Source organism: Genypterus blacodes, unplaced genomic scaffold, assembly GCF_046128005.1.
Source record: "Genypterus blacodes isolate CSIRO-AG114 ecotype Tasmania unplaced genomic scaffold, CSIRO-AGI_Gbla_v1 ptg000036l_1, whole genome shotgun sequence".
Classification (NCBI taxonomy): Eukaryota; Metazoa; Chordata; class Actinopteri; order Ophidiiformes; family Ophidiidae; genus Genypterus; species Genypterus blacodes.
The window spans coordinates 2683731-2697500 of record NW_027466849.1 but is presented as its reverse complement, the minus strand read 5'-3'; the positions used below and the strand labels follow the sequence as shown (position 1 = coordinate 2697500).

The following is a 13770-nucleotide window of genomic DNA, read 5'->3' as shown; positions in this document are numbered from 1 at the left end:
AGTCGGAGTTGAAAAGAGTGGATGGCATAATGTGGTGAAGTTTACTGAGGAATGTGATGCCCTGTCATCTCTCCCTCTCTCTCTTTCTCTCTCTCTCTCTCTCTCTCTCTCTCTCTCACACTTCCCTTCAACAGTCCATTCTCCTGCTACAGCTTCATAACCAAGCGGGGAATCCAAACGTGATCATTAAGACATAAAAAGCACTGATAAATGTTTCATAAGGACATGACTATAGCCACCGACAGCCACCCAGGAATCGGAAACCTGCCGCACCGTCCATCCCTCCCTCCCTTCCTCCCTCGCTCGTCGGAATACAATCAGAATTTTAAAATATTGCGAAAAAAAAAAAAAGGTTTGGGCTAGTTCCCACCGTGGGTAATATTTACAAATTGAGAGAGAGAGAGAGAGAGAGAGAGAGAGAGAGAGACAGAGAGACAGAGAGAGAGAGAGAGAGAGAGAGAGAAAAATCAAATGAACAGCGCACAGAAGAAGAAAAAGAAGAGAACAGAGAAATAAATTGGCCTTTTATATTGTGCGAGCGTGTACAAAAATACTAAGTCTGCATTTATCCGAGACATGTCAATCAGCACAGCACACTGACAATTAGTGCATTTGAATAGAACTTTTATCATTTACCAGACACCAGAGTCCTGACCTACTGTACAAAAATACAGCCCGGGGAATGAATGTGCCTGTAACACAATGACTGTCTATTTAAGTTTGGTGACACGTAAAAAATACAGATATGACAGGCCAGACTCCTTCAAATGAGGAGGGGGGGGGTGATGTAGAGGGTAGAAAGCTCAGGTTTTGTAACCACTGACTTCTCTGATTATAGAGAGAAGAAGAATAGTGTGAGAAGAAGGGAGGGGGGGTGCTGGTAGAGGAACGGATGTCACTTACAAAGAGAAAGTAATTTATGCAGGAGGGAGAGAGACGGAAAAAATGACAGACATAATTCATTATTCTTTAATGCACAAAGTCTTACACACACATATGTAGCGTGCATGCCCAAAGAGAGAGACTGGCCTTCCTCGCATCCAAGCAGAGCGCCGGCTGCAGGGTGTGTGTGTGTGTTAGTGTGGGTGGTATGGTGAGCCGGTTTGTGTTACTTCAGAAGTCAGATGCCACTGATAGCAAAACCACAAGTGGAAAATCTCTTGATAACAACTGAAACTACTGTCATCGATATGCGACTCTCTGCTTAAAGGTGTTAACAATTTGTATTTGTGAAACCTGCTGAAGTATCAAAGTAACGCAAAGTACGCATAGTGTCACAGGTTATTGGTGGATTAACGTGTACGTGTACCGTTCGTGTTAACGCATTAATAATGAAAATAATCTCCAATTTTAGAGAAGCACTTTGGATTTTGGAATTATATTGGAAAAAAAAGTCTGGAATGTATGAATAAAACTTTTTAAAAAGCAGCAATGAGGAGGTGTTTTTCATTTAAAAGAGAAACACAAGCTGTTCATGTGAACCATGGAGCTCCAAAATGTGAGATGAAGCTCTGTCTACTACTGTAGAGTACATGTGTCTCTCATTTTTATGTTCTAAAATATGCAAAGTATTGTAAAAAAAAAAAATACAATAGAGTACAAGTAAAAGTATAAAGGTAGAACACAAAAGGCCAATACCAATTTAAAGTATGATTACTCCCTGCAGTTCAGGATTACACAGTATGCACACATACATTACTCACATACACTTCCACCACGTGTATTCTGTGGTTAAAGTTTGAACCCTGGCTTAGTTGACGTCCACGAGTATCAACTCTACATTTTTTAGTGGCTGTTGTCATGGCTGCATCTGCTTCTCACCTTCATAGCATCTTGTTTACACTGTTGAGTGAGATTGGGAGTAATTTTTGAGGCCTTCCGATCATTTTCACCCTTGTGTTACAGCATTTCTCACTCTAAATTCATTCATTCAGTCATTCATTCAAGTCTGCAAGGGAATAAGTGAGCAATGCCACAAGTTAAAATGGGAGGAGCCACAAAATAAAAGCTCTGTTCTCTTACTCCGCCCACATCTGCTTCATTTAGAGAAGCATAAATATATTCTGTGAGTAAGACTGTATAAATACATAGAAATCCTCAGCTCAGAAAGATCTAATGTTAATAATCTCTCTTCTTTTTGTGTATCTTTAATAACAAAGCTTGCTGTGTGCTTTAAAAAAAAAAATCTTTGACATTAACCAAAGTATTTCTGGTGCTGATGACTCGCTGAGGTAAACACAGTTTCTTGTGAGATCAGATTTGTCCCCGCATGCATATTCATAATGATCTGGATCTTGTTCAACTCCACTTTAGTCCTGTTTAAATGACACAATAATTACACTGTTACAGTTTGTCCACATGTGTAATTACGCCCCCGTTGTAACGACGCAATTAGATGAATATCCGCGCTTTATAACCTTAAGGCATCAAGTCGGGCAAATCCAATTTCAATTTGTATGGGAGGGAGCATTTCGCCTGCTTGTTTGAGCTGTGGTAAAGACCCAGGGACAAGCGTGCTAATCCTCACCGCGCTAAAACGCTGTTCGTCTTAAAAAATATTTAGACATGGGGGATTGTGAGGAGAGGGAGGGAGTGTGTGTGCAGAGCCAAGAGGTGGGAGTGAGGTTTAGCAATGGTTAAGGGGGGTAAAGTCTTCTGCTTAAGGCCGTACGTGCCTGTAGAGAAGCCTATTTTTGCTTACAGATGTAGAAAAGCGGAGGAGCCGACATTGTGCGAAAGTGAATTTTCAGCGTCGGGTCATTTTGGTGTCAGAGCTGCCGAGGTGATTTAAAGGCAACATTTCCCCCGCAGTGCCAGCCTGGAATTAAAGTCTACCTGTTATTGACAAGAAGAAGAGAAGAAGAAGAAGAAGAAGAAGAAGAAGAAGAAGAAAACCTGCGCTGCAAATCTGAGGAAAACAAGACTGCCGAAGTCGAGTCAACCCAAGGATAATCAAGAGTCTGATGACAATACATGTAATTACCCCTTTGTTTTCTTGCAGAGAAATGCGGAATTATTCAGAATATATGAAAAAAAAGAGAAAAAAAGATGTTCAAGATTTGCCGCTGAGCCGTTTCTCTCACTCACAAACAAGTGCAGTCTCAAAGACAATAGCTGCGGCTCTGACCTTCTTTCACAGTTGAGATGTTATTGTTGATTACTATAATTCAAGTTTAACACAAAATTGCTGTGGGTACATCGACGGGGCAGGAACAAACACACACACACACACACACACACACACACACACACACACACCCCCACACACACACACACACACATACACATAAGAGCGAGCAGACTTATTTTGCAGTAGGTAAAAGTGGAAAGTAAGAGCAATATTAAGAGAAAGAAAAAAGGTACAGTAGCCACATCCTGTTCACTTCAGAAGACATCGACGTGCACAGTTACTGTAACCCCCCACACACCAGACACACACACACACACCCACACAGCCACACACAATAAACATGCGTGCAGAGGAAAAGCACGACACCTTTCTCCACATGAGATTCAGACACGTTTTTCTCACACATCAAAAGCTTCTAATTTGAGACGTCCCTGAGCTCCAAAACGTGAATCACATTGTGTAAGTTGTGAGGAAGATGAAGACGAGTTTTGCAACATCTCCATGAAAAAGAAACAGAAAGTAACTAAACATGTAGATTTGACATTTAGAAATTAGATCTATTATCACGTTCTTTTCAGTAAAATTCCACTCTTTTACAGTCAGATCCACTCTGAACTATTATTCCGTACTTAACAAACCTGTTCTTCACGCAAACGATCTCGAGTTAAAGCGACGCCGTTTGACATCCTGATGCTCACAAAGCGTTAATGCGGGCAAAGGCGAGGGCAGCTTTACAAATCTGCCAGCGACCGACTAACAAAGAGTTTCAAGCGGTGGCACTGCATAGAGACACACTACCTGCACACAAAACACACACACTCTCAGACACACACACACTCACAGACAGCGGGGAAGACAATATCACGGCTTTGTGGAAGGCAGCAAGAGGTCGAAGTCGAGGTTCTCACCAAACAAGTACACGCATACGCATACCCATATGCATACGCACACACACAAACACACACACAAACTCTGTATGAACGTGTTATAAATTGAATGAGGGCCATGAGCAAGATCACACCTCGACTTGTTATTTTCAAGCAAATGCGCTGCTATTCCTATTTTATTTGTCCTTAAAGAACAGCTGGATTCACATATCACTGATTACAGCGAAACAAAATCAATAATATTGAAGGTTTTCCTCCTAAAGTAGGCTGCTGATGCTGATGGTGGCGTTGGAAGGGCGACAGACTGATCAGAAGATGGCCTCTCTTTGCGCTTTGTTCACATTGGCTTTATTTGTTGATTGTTATTTCAAGTCGCTCGTATTTTGTGGTATATCACACACACACGCGCGCGCTGCATGCTAATACAGTACTTCTGAAGTTGTTGAAACGCCACGAGCTGTACTCATCAGATTCAAAGTGCTTGAGTCAGGAGAGAGAGAGACAGAGAGAGAGAGGGAAAGAGAGAGAGACAGATGAGGGGAGAAACTTCCAGCATTAAAATTCAGAAGATAATTACATCCGCTACACCCCCACCCTGTTGAGAAAGTGTTATGTTTAATAGTCTCTATAAAGAAAATAGGTTTTTATCTCGCTCTCATTTTCATTAATTCCTAATTGGGGTGGGGGTTGTCTGTTATTATTTCTTAGATTAAAATAAACATAGCCTGTCCCATGTTCAAACCCATCACACTACACAGGCATGATAAGGACTTCATGCCTCTGTGAATAAATAAACAATTTCATCTCTACTGGTGGAATTAAGTTGCTTACAGCCTTAAGCTAAGCCACTCTGATTTATATTTATTTATATATTTTCCTCCTCTCCCAAAGACTTAAAAGCACATCCCTGCTTCAGCAAATGAAGTTCACCGATTTTTTTTGACCTGCTTTATATGTATATCTTTAATTAGTGTCTTGTTTAGCTTAAACCGACTGATTATCGCATCGCCGTGACCCAATTATACGCGCGCGCGCTTCTTAACGCTGGTGCGACACCCCGAGGAGCCAGCCAAAGTTACCTTTAAAAACTTGTGTAATCATTAGCAATGAGCCTCCCTTAATCCCGCTAAACATACACTTATCGAGCCCCGGCCAGGGGAGGGGGAGGGAGGAGTGCAGTTGTCTCTGACGTGTTTATTAGAGATGTTTATTAATTGCCGTGGTTAAAGCGAGTTCATCCCCTACGCTGCCCGTCTTTCCTTGCACTCCACTGGGATCTAGACTGCTAACCTGCATGTGTACGTGGATGCAATGGTGAATCATGAGTGGATATGTGTCTGGACTCCTTTGAATTGTATTAGTATACTGTATACAGAGTGTGTACCTGCTGATCCAGTGAAATTGTGCGTGTGTGTGTGTGTGTGTGTGTGTGTGTGTGTGTGTGTGTGTGTGTGTGTGTGTGTGTGTGTGTGTGTGTGCATGTGTGTGTATTCTGTATAAGCAAACCTCTCTGTGAGGGAGTTTGATGGGTATTTGAACAAAGGCGTTAAGTATCTCAGTTATGTGAGGAATGTGCAGCTCTGATTCTTTGGTGGGTACTTAAGTTATTTTTCATTCCCTTTTGCAGAGATATATTTGATAAAAACCCACTCACTGACACACAACCATGGAAATGCACACCCACGCACATTATCTATACATTTAAAACAACTGTTGGTGGAAACTGAGATGGTTAAGTTGGAGGATTCCAGACAGTAACACTGAATAGAGTCTATCAAATAAGGGAAAATATGATCCGAGCAAACGTCAAGAGACTCAATTTACCCTATAAGAATCACAACTTTATCTAACTTTTATCTAAATTTCGTCTATTACCTGAGGATGGCGAGGAAGGATGTGGGCTGTCATCCTGGATGCTGCCCGTCTGGGACTGTCCTCCCCCGGCTCCGCTCTCCTCGGTCACGTTGGAGGACCCAGGGGTGGTGGAGCGGCTGATGGACTGGGACTCTGGGTCGCTGGCCGACCCGCGACGCTCCTCCAGACCCTGTTGCTGGAGCACTTCCTCGAGGCCTCTCCTGTCTTTGCTGTGGACACGGGAGTGGACGACCATCTGGTGGTAGGTTCTGAAGACTCTGCCGCAGTCAGGACACTCTGATGGTTTCTCCTTGAGGCTGGACAGGCCATAGTCGATGCTCGGGCTTCCTAGGCCAGCCAGTCCTCCAACAGCTTCTGCGCCACCATGGTGAGAGATCAGATCACGGTGACTATCGAAGCCTCTTCCATCCTCTTTCATCGATATCATGGCACCGACAGCAGCCTTGGATCCCTGCAAGGCCTCAGAGAGCTGCTTCTGCTTGGAGCTTTCGGTGGAAGCCATCAAAGAGTAGTCATGTTTCTCCTTGGAGAAGGAGGCCATGGCTCCGGCACCACCACCACCGATCTCATCTGCCTGCCCGTGGGGGATATGGTGCTGTTGTTGCTGCTGCTCCTTAGACAGGAAAGCTCTGTCCATAGCCATTCCACGGGCCATGATCTGCCAGGCCTGGTAGCTGTTGAGAGAATCCATCTCTGCCACCTTCGCTGCTGCCTGTAGACGCTCCATGCAGCTCGACTTGAGTGGGGGCACAAGATTAAGACATCCCAGGAGTGAGCGCTTCTCATTTTCACCCAGCACATGGCCCATACCTGTGGCCATAGGCCCCAGCAGCTTCCCTAGCATCTCTTTCTCCTTCATGGCCATCCCTGCTTTAGCCAACATTTGGTGCTGCTCACTCAAGCCCTGTTTGTCTGGTGAAATGAAGCCTCCCTGCAGACAAGAGATGTAGCGGGAATAGAGGTTGGCATGAGCCTCCTGAGCCAAGTTGCTCATACTGTTGACTGCGGCAATGTCCTGCTCACTGGGTTGGGGTGGCTTGTTCTTTATAGCCAGTTTATTGAGATGCACCTTCATATGGTTCTTGAGGAACCAGGGCTCCTTGAAGCGGCGGCCACAGATTTGGCAGCAGTGTTCAAAGGAGTCCTTGTGCTTGCGCATGTGCCCCTTGAGAAACCAGGCTTGGCTGAATACTTGGCCGCACACATCGCAGCGGAATTCAGTGGCCATCTGCGTGCCGCCGGCACCACCAGCACCCTGGCCTTGTGTGGTCTCAGCTGTGATATGGGCCTTCTCCACATGGCTGATCAGTTCTTCTTCATGGGAGGCAGCGAACTCACACAGAGTGCATTTATAGGGCTTGTGAAGTATGCGGATGTGGCGGTCCAGCTCCTCGCGCTTCTTGAACTTCCCTTTGCAGAAGGTGCAGCGGAAGCCTGTAGCTGGGTTTAGGGACTGTTCATCCTGGGTGCTTGCAGGCTTCGGCGAAGAAGACGGCTGAGAGAGGGAGTCTGGGGTACCGATGCCTGAGGGAGGAATGAGCCCACAGGCTGAGCCTAACTGCTGCTGATGGGGGTTAGTGCTGCTGTTGATACCCAGATGGGGTGTTTGAGCTGTCTGTAGGAGACTTCCACTTCCTCTCATCTGCTTGTCCCTTAGGATGGCCCTCTCCTCCAGCTCGTGTAGCAACCTGTTCTCTTCTCGAACACGGCCACGCCCCTTGCCTAGGTTCCCCAGCTTGTGGGTGCGGAGGTGAATCTTCAAATTACCTTTTTGAGCTGCTCGGTGGTCACAGTAGGGACACTTGAAGGGTTTCTCTCCCGTGTGCGTGCGCATATGCAATGACAAGATACTGTTAAAACGGAAGCGCTTGCCACATAAAGGGCAGGGATACTTCCTATTCTTGCGGGCATCATCTTCAATGTCATTCATCTGGGACATGATGCCAAGGTTCTGGCCATTGAGAAACTGCTGCAGGTCAACACGGCCATTCAACCCAGTTAGAGCCCCTGCATCGATATCTCGGTTGAGCTGATTGGCTAACAGAGCCATCTGACTGCTGATTGGTTGGCTGGCCAGGGCTGCGTGGTGGGTCTTCTCATCCAAAGGTGTCGCTGCTTTCTCCTCAGGGATCTGCTGTGGGCGGTGAAGGTCAGGGAATGCGTGTCCTAGCTGGGCAGTAAGCTGGTGAAGCTTTTGACTGATGGGGTAGCGGCCATTTAACACTGCACTGCTTAGATGGGCGTCAGAATCGGGGCCCGCTGACGACACACCAAGGCACAAACTAGAGTCTTCCATCCTGTAAAACCAGATAGACACACAAGAAAAGATTTGTTTGATGATGAAAAGAGCTCATACAGTTTGATATACATGGGTTTGCTGTTTGTGTCTGCTTTAACTTAAAACTAGAAATAGCATTTGATCATACATTCAGGATTTATACTTTATTTAATTAAATAAACTACACTCATACTGTGTGTATGAGTGGATGACTTTCATTCACAAAGCACTGTGAGAGTTGTCAGTGGCAGGGGCCTGGAGAAAAGCTTTGACTCCTCTGAAGTTTTTTATTTTTTTTCAAAATGTAACACCATTTTGGACGGAATAATTACTCCGTAAACACAGTGAGCAGTGTATAATTAAGCTACTTGTGCCCATCCTATCAGAATTCCTCCAATTACACGCCTTAATGAAACGAAGCAACGGCATTGTCGGGAAGCCACCGCAATACTACAATTATGATATTAACAATAGCACTTAAAACCAAGGGGTTACTCCAGTAAACACAACAGTCTTATCTTGGTGCCACGACACTTGTCTTGGCGTAATATTCCATTAAAGAGCCACACACATTTGATGTGAATCTCTTTGCTCTCACTCTGCTTCATTCTCTCCCTCTCTCACCCTCCTTCTCTCTCTTACTTTTTCTTCCTCTCTCTCTTATGCTTTCCAAGACGGTGAAAACGACAGTTGGTCATGTTGAAAGGGTTCCCAATGCATCAGAAGACTATAAATCTTGTAAACGTCCACATGATAAGCATGCCATCAATCTGAAAACAATCACTAAATGGTGGTTTACTGTGATTGTTATGTTTGTCTTGTTACCTGCCCCACAGGACAAAGGTGTTGAGCTGTGATGTTTCAATGCTACTGAAATAAGACTCCATTTCCACTGAGCAGTCCCTACAATTCATACGTGTAACATCAATGAATAAATAAAAAGAATCACATTGCTTTTAACACACACCCATCTGCTCTCCAGATGGAGCGGTGTAAACATCTATCTGCACACTTCTACTCAATGCTGGCAGGGGTCAAACCCTTAGAAACAATAACCACAGTTCTGCTTTGGTCAACAAAATATTGTATAATATCTCATTAAGCTGATTAGTATGCTGCCTGGTAACAGTGGTAGCCACTGTGCTATAACACATGATTATAATCATCAAAAATCCTTTCAGAGAGAAGCAGTGTAAATCACTGGCATTAGGTGAGTTCACTTTTAAAGGAAAATGTGATCAGAGAGCTTATGTACTCAGTCTGGCAGAGTCGGGCACACCCACATTAAATATGTTCACACATTGGCCATACGCACTTTACACAGATTAACATCGACAGAGGTTACTTCAGACTCCATGTTTGCGTCTCTGCTTCTCAAAATACAGCATTTTTTAAGCACAAAAGCCTCTAGATTGTTCTTTGGTTCATTTGTTTTTCTCTTTCACTTGGATTTGTGTTCTTCTCTGTCTCTCTCTGTCTCTTTCTGCCGTCAGTAGGAGTTTAGTAGACATAAGGGGTGCCTGTTCTTTTAGCCACTGGCCCCTCCAACTCACTGTTGATGGTGGATTCTTATCTGGCGAACATGAATTGGTCACTGTGACTGGCTTCCACTTCTGTATAAAGGAATGTGACACTTGTGGGCAGCTCTTTGAATTCTCCTTATTTCTCCCCACAAGTATCATAAAGCAATTCAGCTGAATTCATGAAGGACATAATGGACGGGCTATGCTCGGTGGGCTTATGTGCAACAGCTAGACATGCTCGTGTAAAAGCCTACTGAAAATTTATGTCAGATCTTATGATGTCGTCGTCATGTGGCTCGGATGATGCAGTAAAGCCTTTTGAAAGCAGAATAGTGGTGTGTATATATTTAAATACATGCAAGTGTGTGTGGGTGTGTATTTATTGGGCGAATAATATCGGGAGAATAGTACGGAAAGATAAAACTTTGTTTGACTAGTTACAATGGCTCAGGTCTTAAATTGTGTGTTAAATTTATGTGACACACCAGCTTCCATCACCGATATCCGAGAAGACCTTATTTGAATGGGCCCTTTTTACAGAGGCGGCTGCCTTTTGGAATAGAAATCTGCGATTTAAACTAGGCTGATGAGCTGTTGCTCATTTGGGGAGATAGCAGCTTGCCCTTTTCTTCAATTTGATTTCTGCCTTTATCTTTAACATATAACAAAGGCAGATAGACAATGGAATAATGTGAAATGAACTGACGAATCCAGTTTGTGTTTTTTATAACGTATCCTGGCTGACGAGCGTATGCAAATGAGGCACATTAATATGCTCGCCTTGCTCCCGAGTCATTTTATATTTTTTCCCCTGATTAAAAAGGACATTTCTTATGTGACATCCCCCCTCTGCTCATATCAACACACACATGTGAGGGAATTTGAGGGTGTGTACAAGCAAGAGACACATACACGCACAGGCAGAGACACGCACACACACACGCACACAAGAGCCTTTCACCGTAGACAACAATTCAATATGCGAATGCCCTCTAAAAGACACAGTGGATGTGCTGCAACTCAACCAGCACTATCAAATGGCTGCCCACAGCAATCACATGGAGAACTCTTCCTATTTTGACATCACAGTGACGGTTACAAGTCTCACACAGAGCGACACGTCAAAATGTACAAAACTGTAAAATGTTACACAATCATGCTTTTTGAAGATGAAAGGCTCAGATTTGTCTTTCTTACCGATTGTATTTTGAAACGGCTTGGTAGCACTTTGTCCCTATGACGACTCACTGCCTGCGACATCTCTGTATCTCCTTTTTTGACTGTGATGAGCAGCACGCACACACACTCTCTTATGCCCTTATACCTGCATCTATCAGCCGTTATTCTAACCTTATCATTTCCTGGCATGTACAGCAATGCAGTTTCATTAAAACTATTGGCGACCACAAAGACTTCCTTTAGCATTTTCTCACGCAGGTTCACTTGTCGTCTTCATTGTTTGTGGTTTAATATTCGCCAAGGTGTAAAAGTACACTTTTCTCTCTCACACACACACACACACACACACACACACACGCACACACACACACACACACACACACACGCACACACACACACACACAAACTGATTTCACTGGGTTTCTCTTAATGTGTTTTCCTCTGTTCTTTTTCTCTTCAAGCCTCAGCTTAATTATAAGTGGTATCTGTAACACAATGGAAGTGTATTTCCGTCAGCATTTGAATGTGCTGGGTTCATTTCTGTCTTATCAATATTAGCGCGCATCACAAATGCATAAGGGATTTAAAATGTGTGCCTCTATAATTGTAATTGTAACCACATAAATTATTGAAGTATGTGACACAGTTTCAACATTAGGAATACCTGCCTGTAACATAGGATGAATGAGATTAACAATTCCAAACAAAAAGCAACTTCTAATATGGTTTATATTATGTCTCCTGTTGTGTCTATTGTCTGTTGAGTTTTGTCATAAAACTTTCCTCTGACATTTAAAGGAGGTGACGAAAGGATCGAAAAGCCATTAGTTGGACTTTACTTTGTTATTTTGGCATGTATTGACGCAAAACCCATCGACTAATCACAATGCAATACCTCATTAAGTCCTAATGAACAAATTCATTGCATTAAACAAATCAATCATTATTCACAATGTGCTGAATTCCATCATATTTTCACCAAATCATTAATGCAATGGGGGGAGGGTGGTTGTGAGTATTTACCATATGTTACACACATACACACACACACACACACACAAACACACACACACACTCACACACACACACACACACACACACACAGAACCAGCAACAATCAGCTCCTTTCAAAAGTCTGCAAACATTATAATATTGTTTTCTAAGCACAAAGCAAAACTTCCTAATCACTTCACAGATCTTTTTATCTTCGGGGTGAAAGTCAGTTTGGCTTAGGTACAGCAGAGCAGATATGAGTTCCTTTCTACCTCCTATTTTGTCTGGATTGCAGGTGGTCTTTGCAGTCGCTCTAATTAATTCAATAAAAAGCTGCCTTGTTTTCCTTTCTCTCTCTTTCGCTCTCTCTCTCCCTCTCTCTCGCTCTCTCTCTCCCTCTTTGACTTCCCCACGTTATTGCTTTCCTTCACGCAAACCCCTGTCTGTTTCAATCCTGACTCCTTCACACGCCTAGAGCTCGTTCATCAAACCTCCACGCTAAAAGAATAATATAAAAACTTCACTTTTTGCACTGTTTTAATGATAGGTTTTTAATGTTAGATTTCAGGCGTGTGATTTCAGAATCGTGGGTCAGAGAACACACCTAGACTGCTTGATTTTACAAGGAATTCTCGCTCTTGAGGGAGGTCTGTACATTAGTTTTCCCAACAAGTAGCAGTATTCATGTCACTTATATCAACTCAGAACATTGAAGACTTTACAACTTCTATGTGGGATCAGACCGTTTTTAAAACCATCAGGGAGGAAGGATCTAATGCGAGCGAGAGAGAATATGAATGAACAGGAGCCTTTGCCCTTCCCTCCCCCTTCTCTTCCTCGCACAATATGTCATTGAGGGCTGTTTAAGAGCTCCTGTCAACAGGTAGTTCAACTTTCAGCTCATCCCCGCTGATCAGTGGGAGCCCTCCTGATGGAAAGAAAAGAAAGACACAGGGTGGGACGGAGAAAGAAAAATGTTGTGGGTCTTTTTATCCGTCCGTCGCTCTGACAGCCTTGCAGGGGATGCCATGGGAGGAAGATCAATGCGGGACAAGCGGATTCCCACAGTTCATTGTTCTGGGCCAGCCAAATCATCTTCCCAAGACGGCTGGGAGCTCAAAGCTTCCCTTTATGTTAACCATCCCTGGTATTATTCTCACTATGATGATGATGACCTGCAGATGTCTCTCTCTCTGTCTGTCTGTGTGTGTGCGTGTGTGTGCGTGTGTGTGCGAGCACCTCTCCCGTCTTGAATACGCAACAATAGACGGTCACAGCAGTGTGGACAAACCCCCGCAGCAGCAAATAAAAGCCGAGCGATGAGCGGAGGATTAATAGTGCCGGAGATTTGTTCAGCACTCTCTGTTTGGGGAGGTGCAGTGACAGGAGAGAAAGATGAAGACCCTCAAAAAAATACAAAATAAAGCGACGTGGTAATAATAGTGATCGCAGCTCATCAAACACTAGTCCGGCTTTAATACAGCAGCTTAGTCTGTCGTCACAGATGTTGAAGTGTCCCTGATGCTGGGAATTAGTGTTCAAAATTAGATATTGGACAAAACAAATATGTTTTACATCACAGGTTCCATCCCTCGCTTCACGATCGGATCAATACAGTGTTCAATATTACCTTGACAGCCTAGATAGAATTGATCTTGTTTTAATAATATGCAAGGGAAAGATAGAAACAACAACATTATTTATGGCTCAATCTGTTTAAATAATAGTAATGATAATAAAAATAATAATAATGCAAAATTCTGTTTTAAATAATCCCTTAAAATTGTTGTGCCATCTAACACAGCAGCAGCAATAACTGAAAGTGCTGTCAAAGCCCAAAATTGTGATTTTTGTTGGCACTGTGCGATGGCAGTGTTGATTAAAATCGGAGGTAGTTTTGTAGGG

General features: G+C 43.6%; 1 protein-coding gene across 1 annotated transcript in view; it reads right to left on the bottom strand.

Annotated features, from left to right (window-relative positions):
* Positions 1-11021, bottom strand: part of znf536 (zinc finger protein 536) — an 87325-nt gene extending 76304 nt beyond the window's left edge. The window contains exons 1-2 of the mRNA XM_076146983.1: positions 10891-11021; positions 5893-8189 (exon numbers count right to left, since the gene is read on the bottom strand). Coding sequence (XP_076003098.1) covers positions 5893-8188 — 2296 coding nt within the window. The 5' untranslated portion in view covers position 8189; positions 10891-11021. The remainder of the gene's footprint in view (positions 1-5892; positions 8190-10890) is intronic.
* Positions 11022-13770: the final 2749 nt, after the last annotated feature.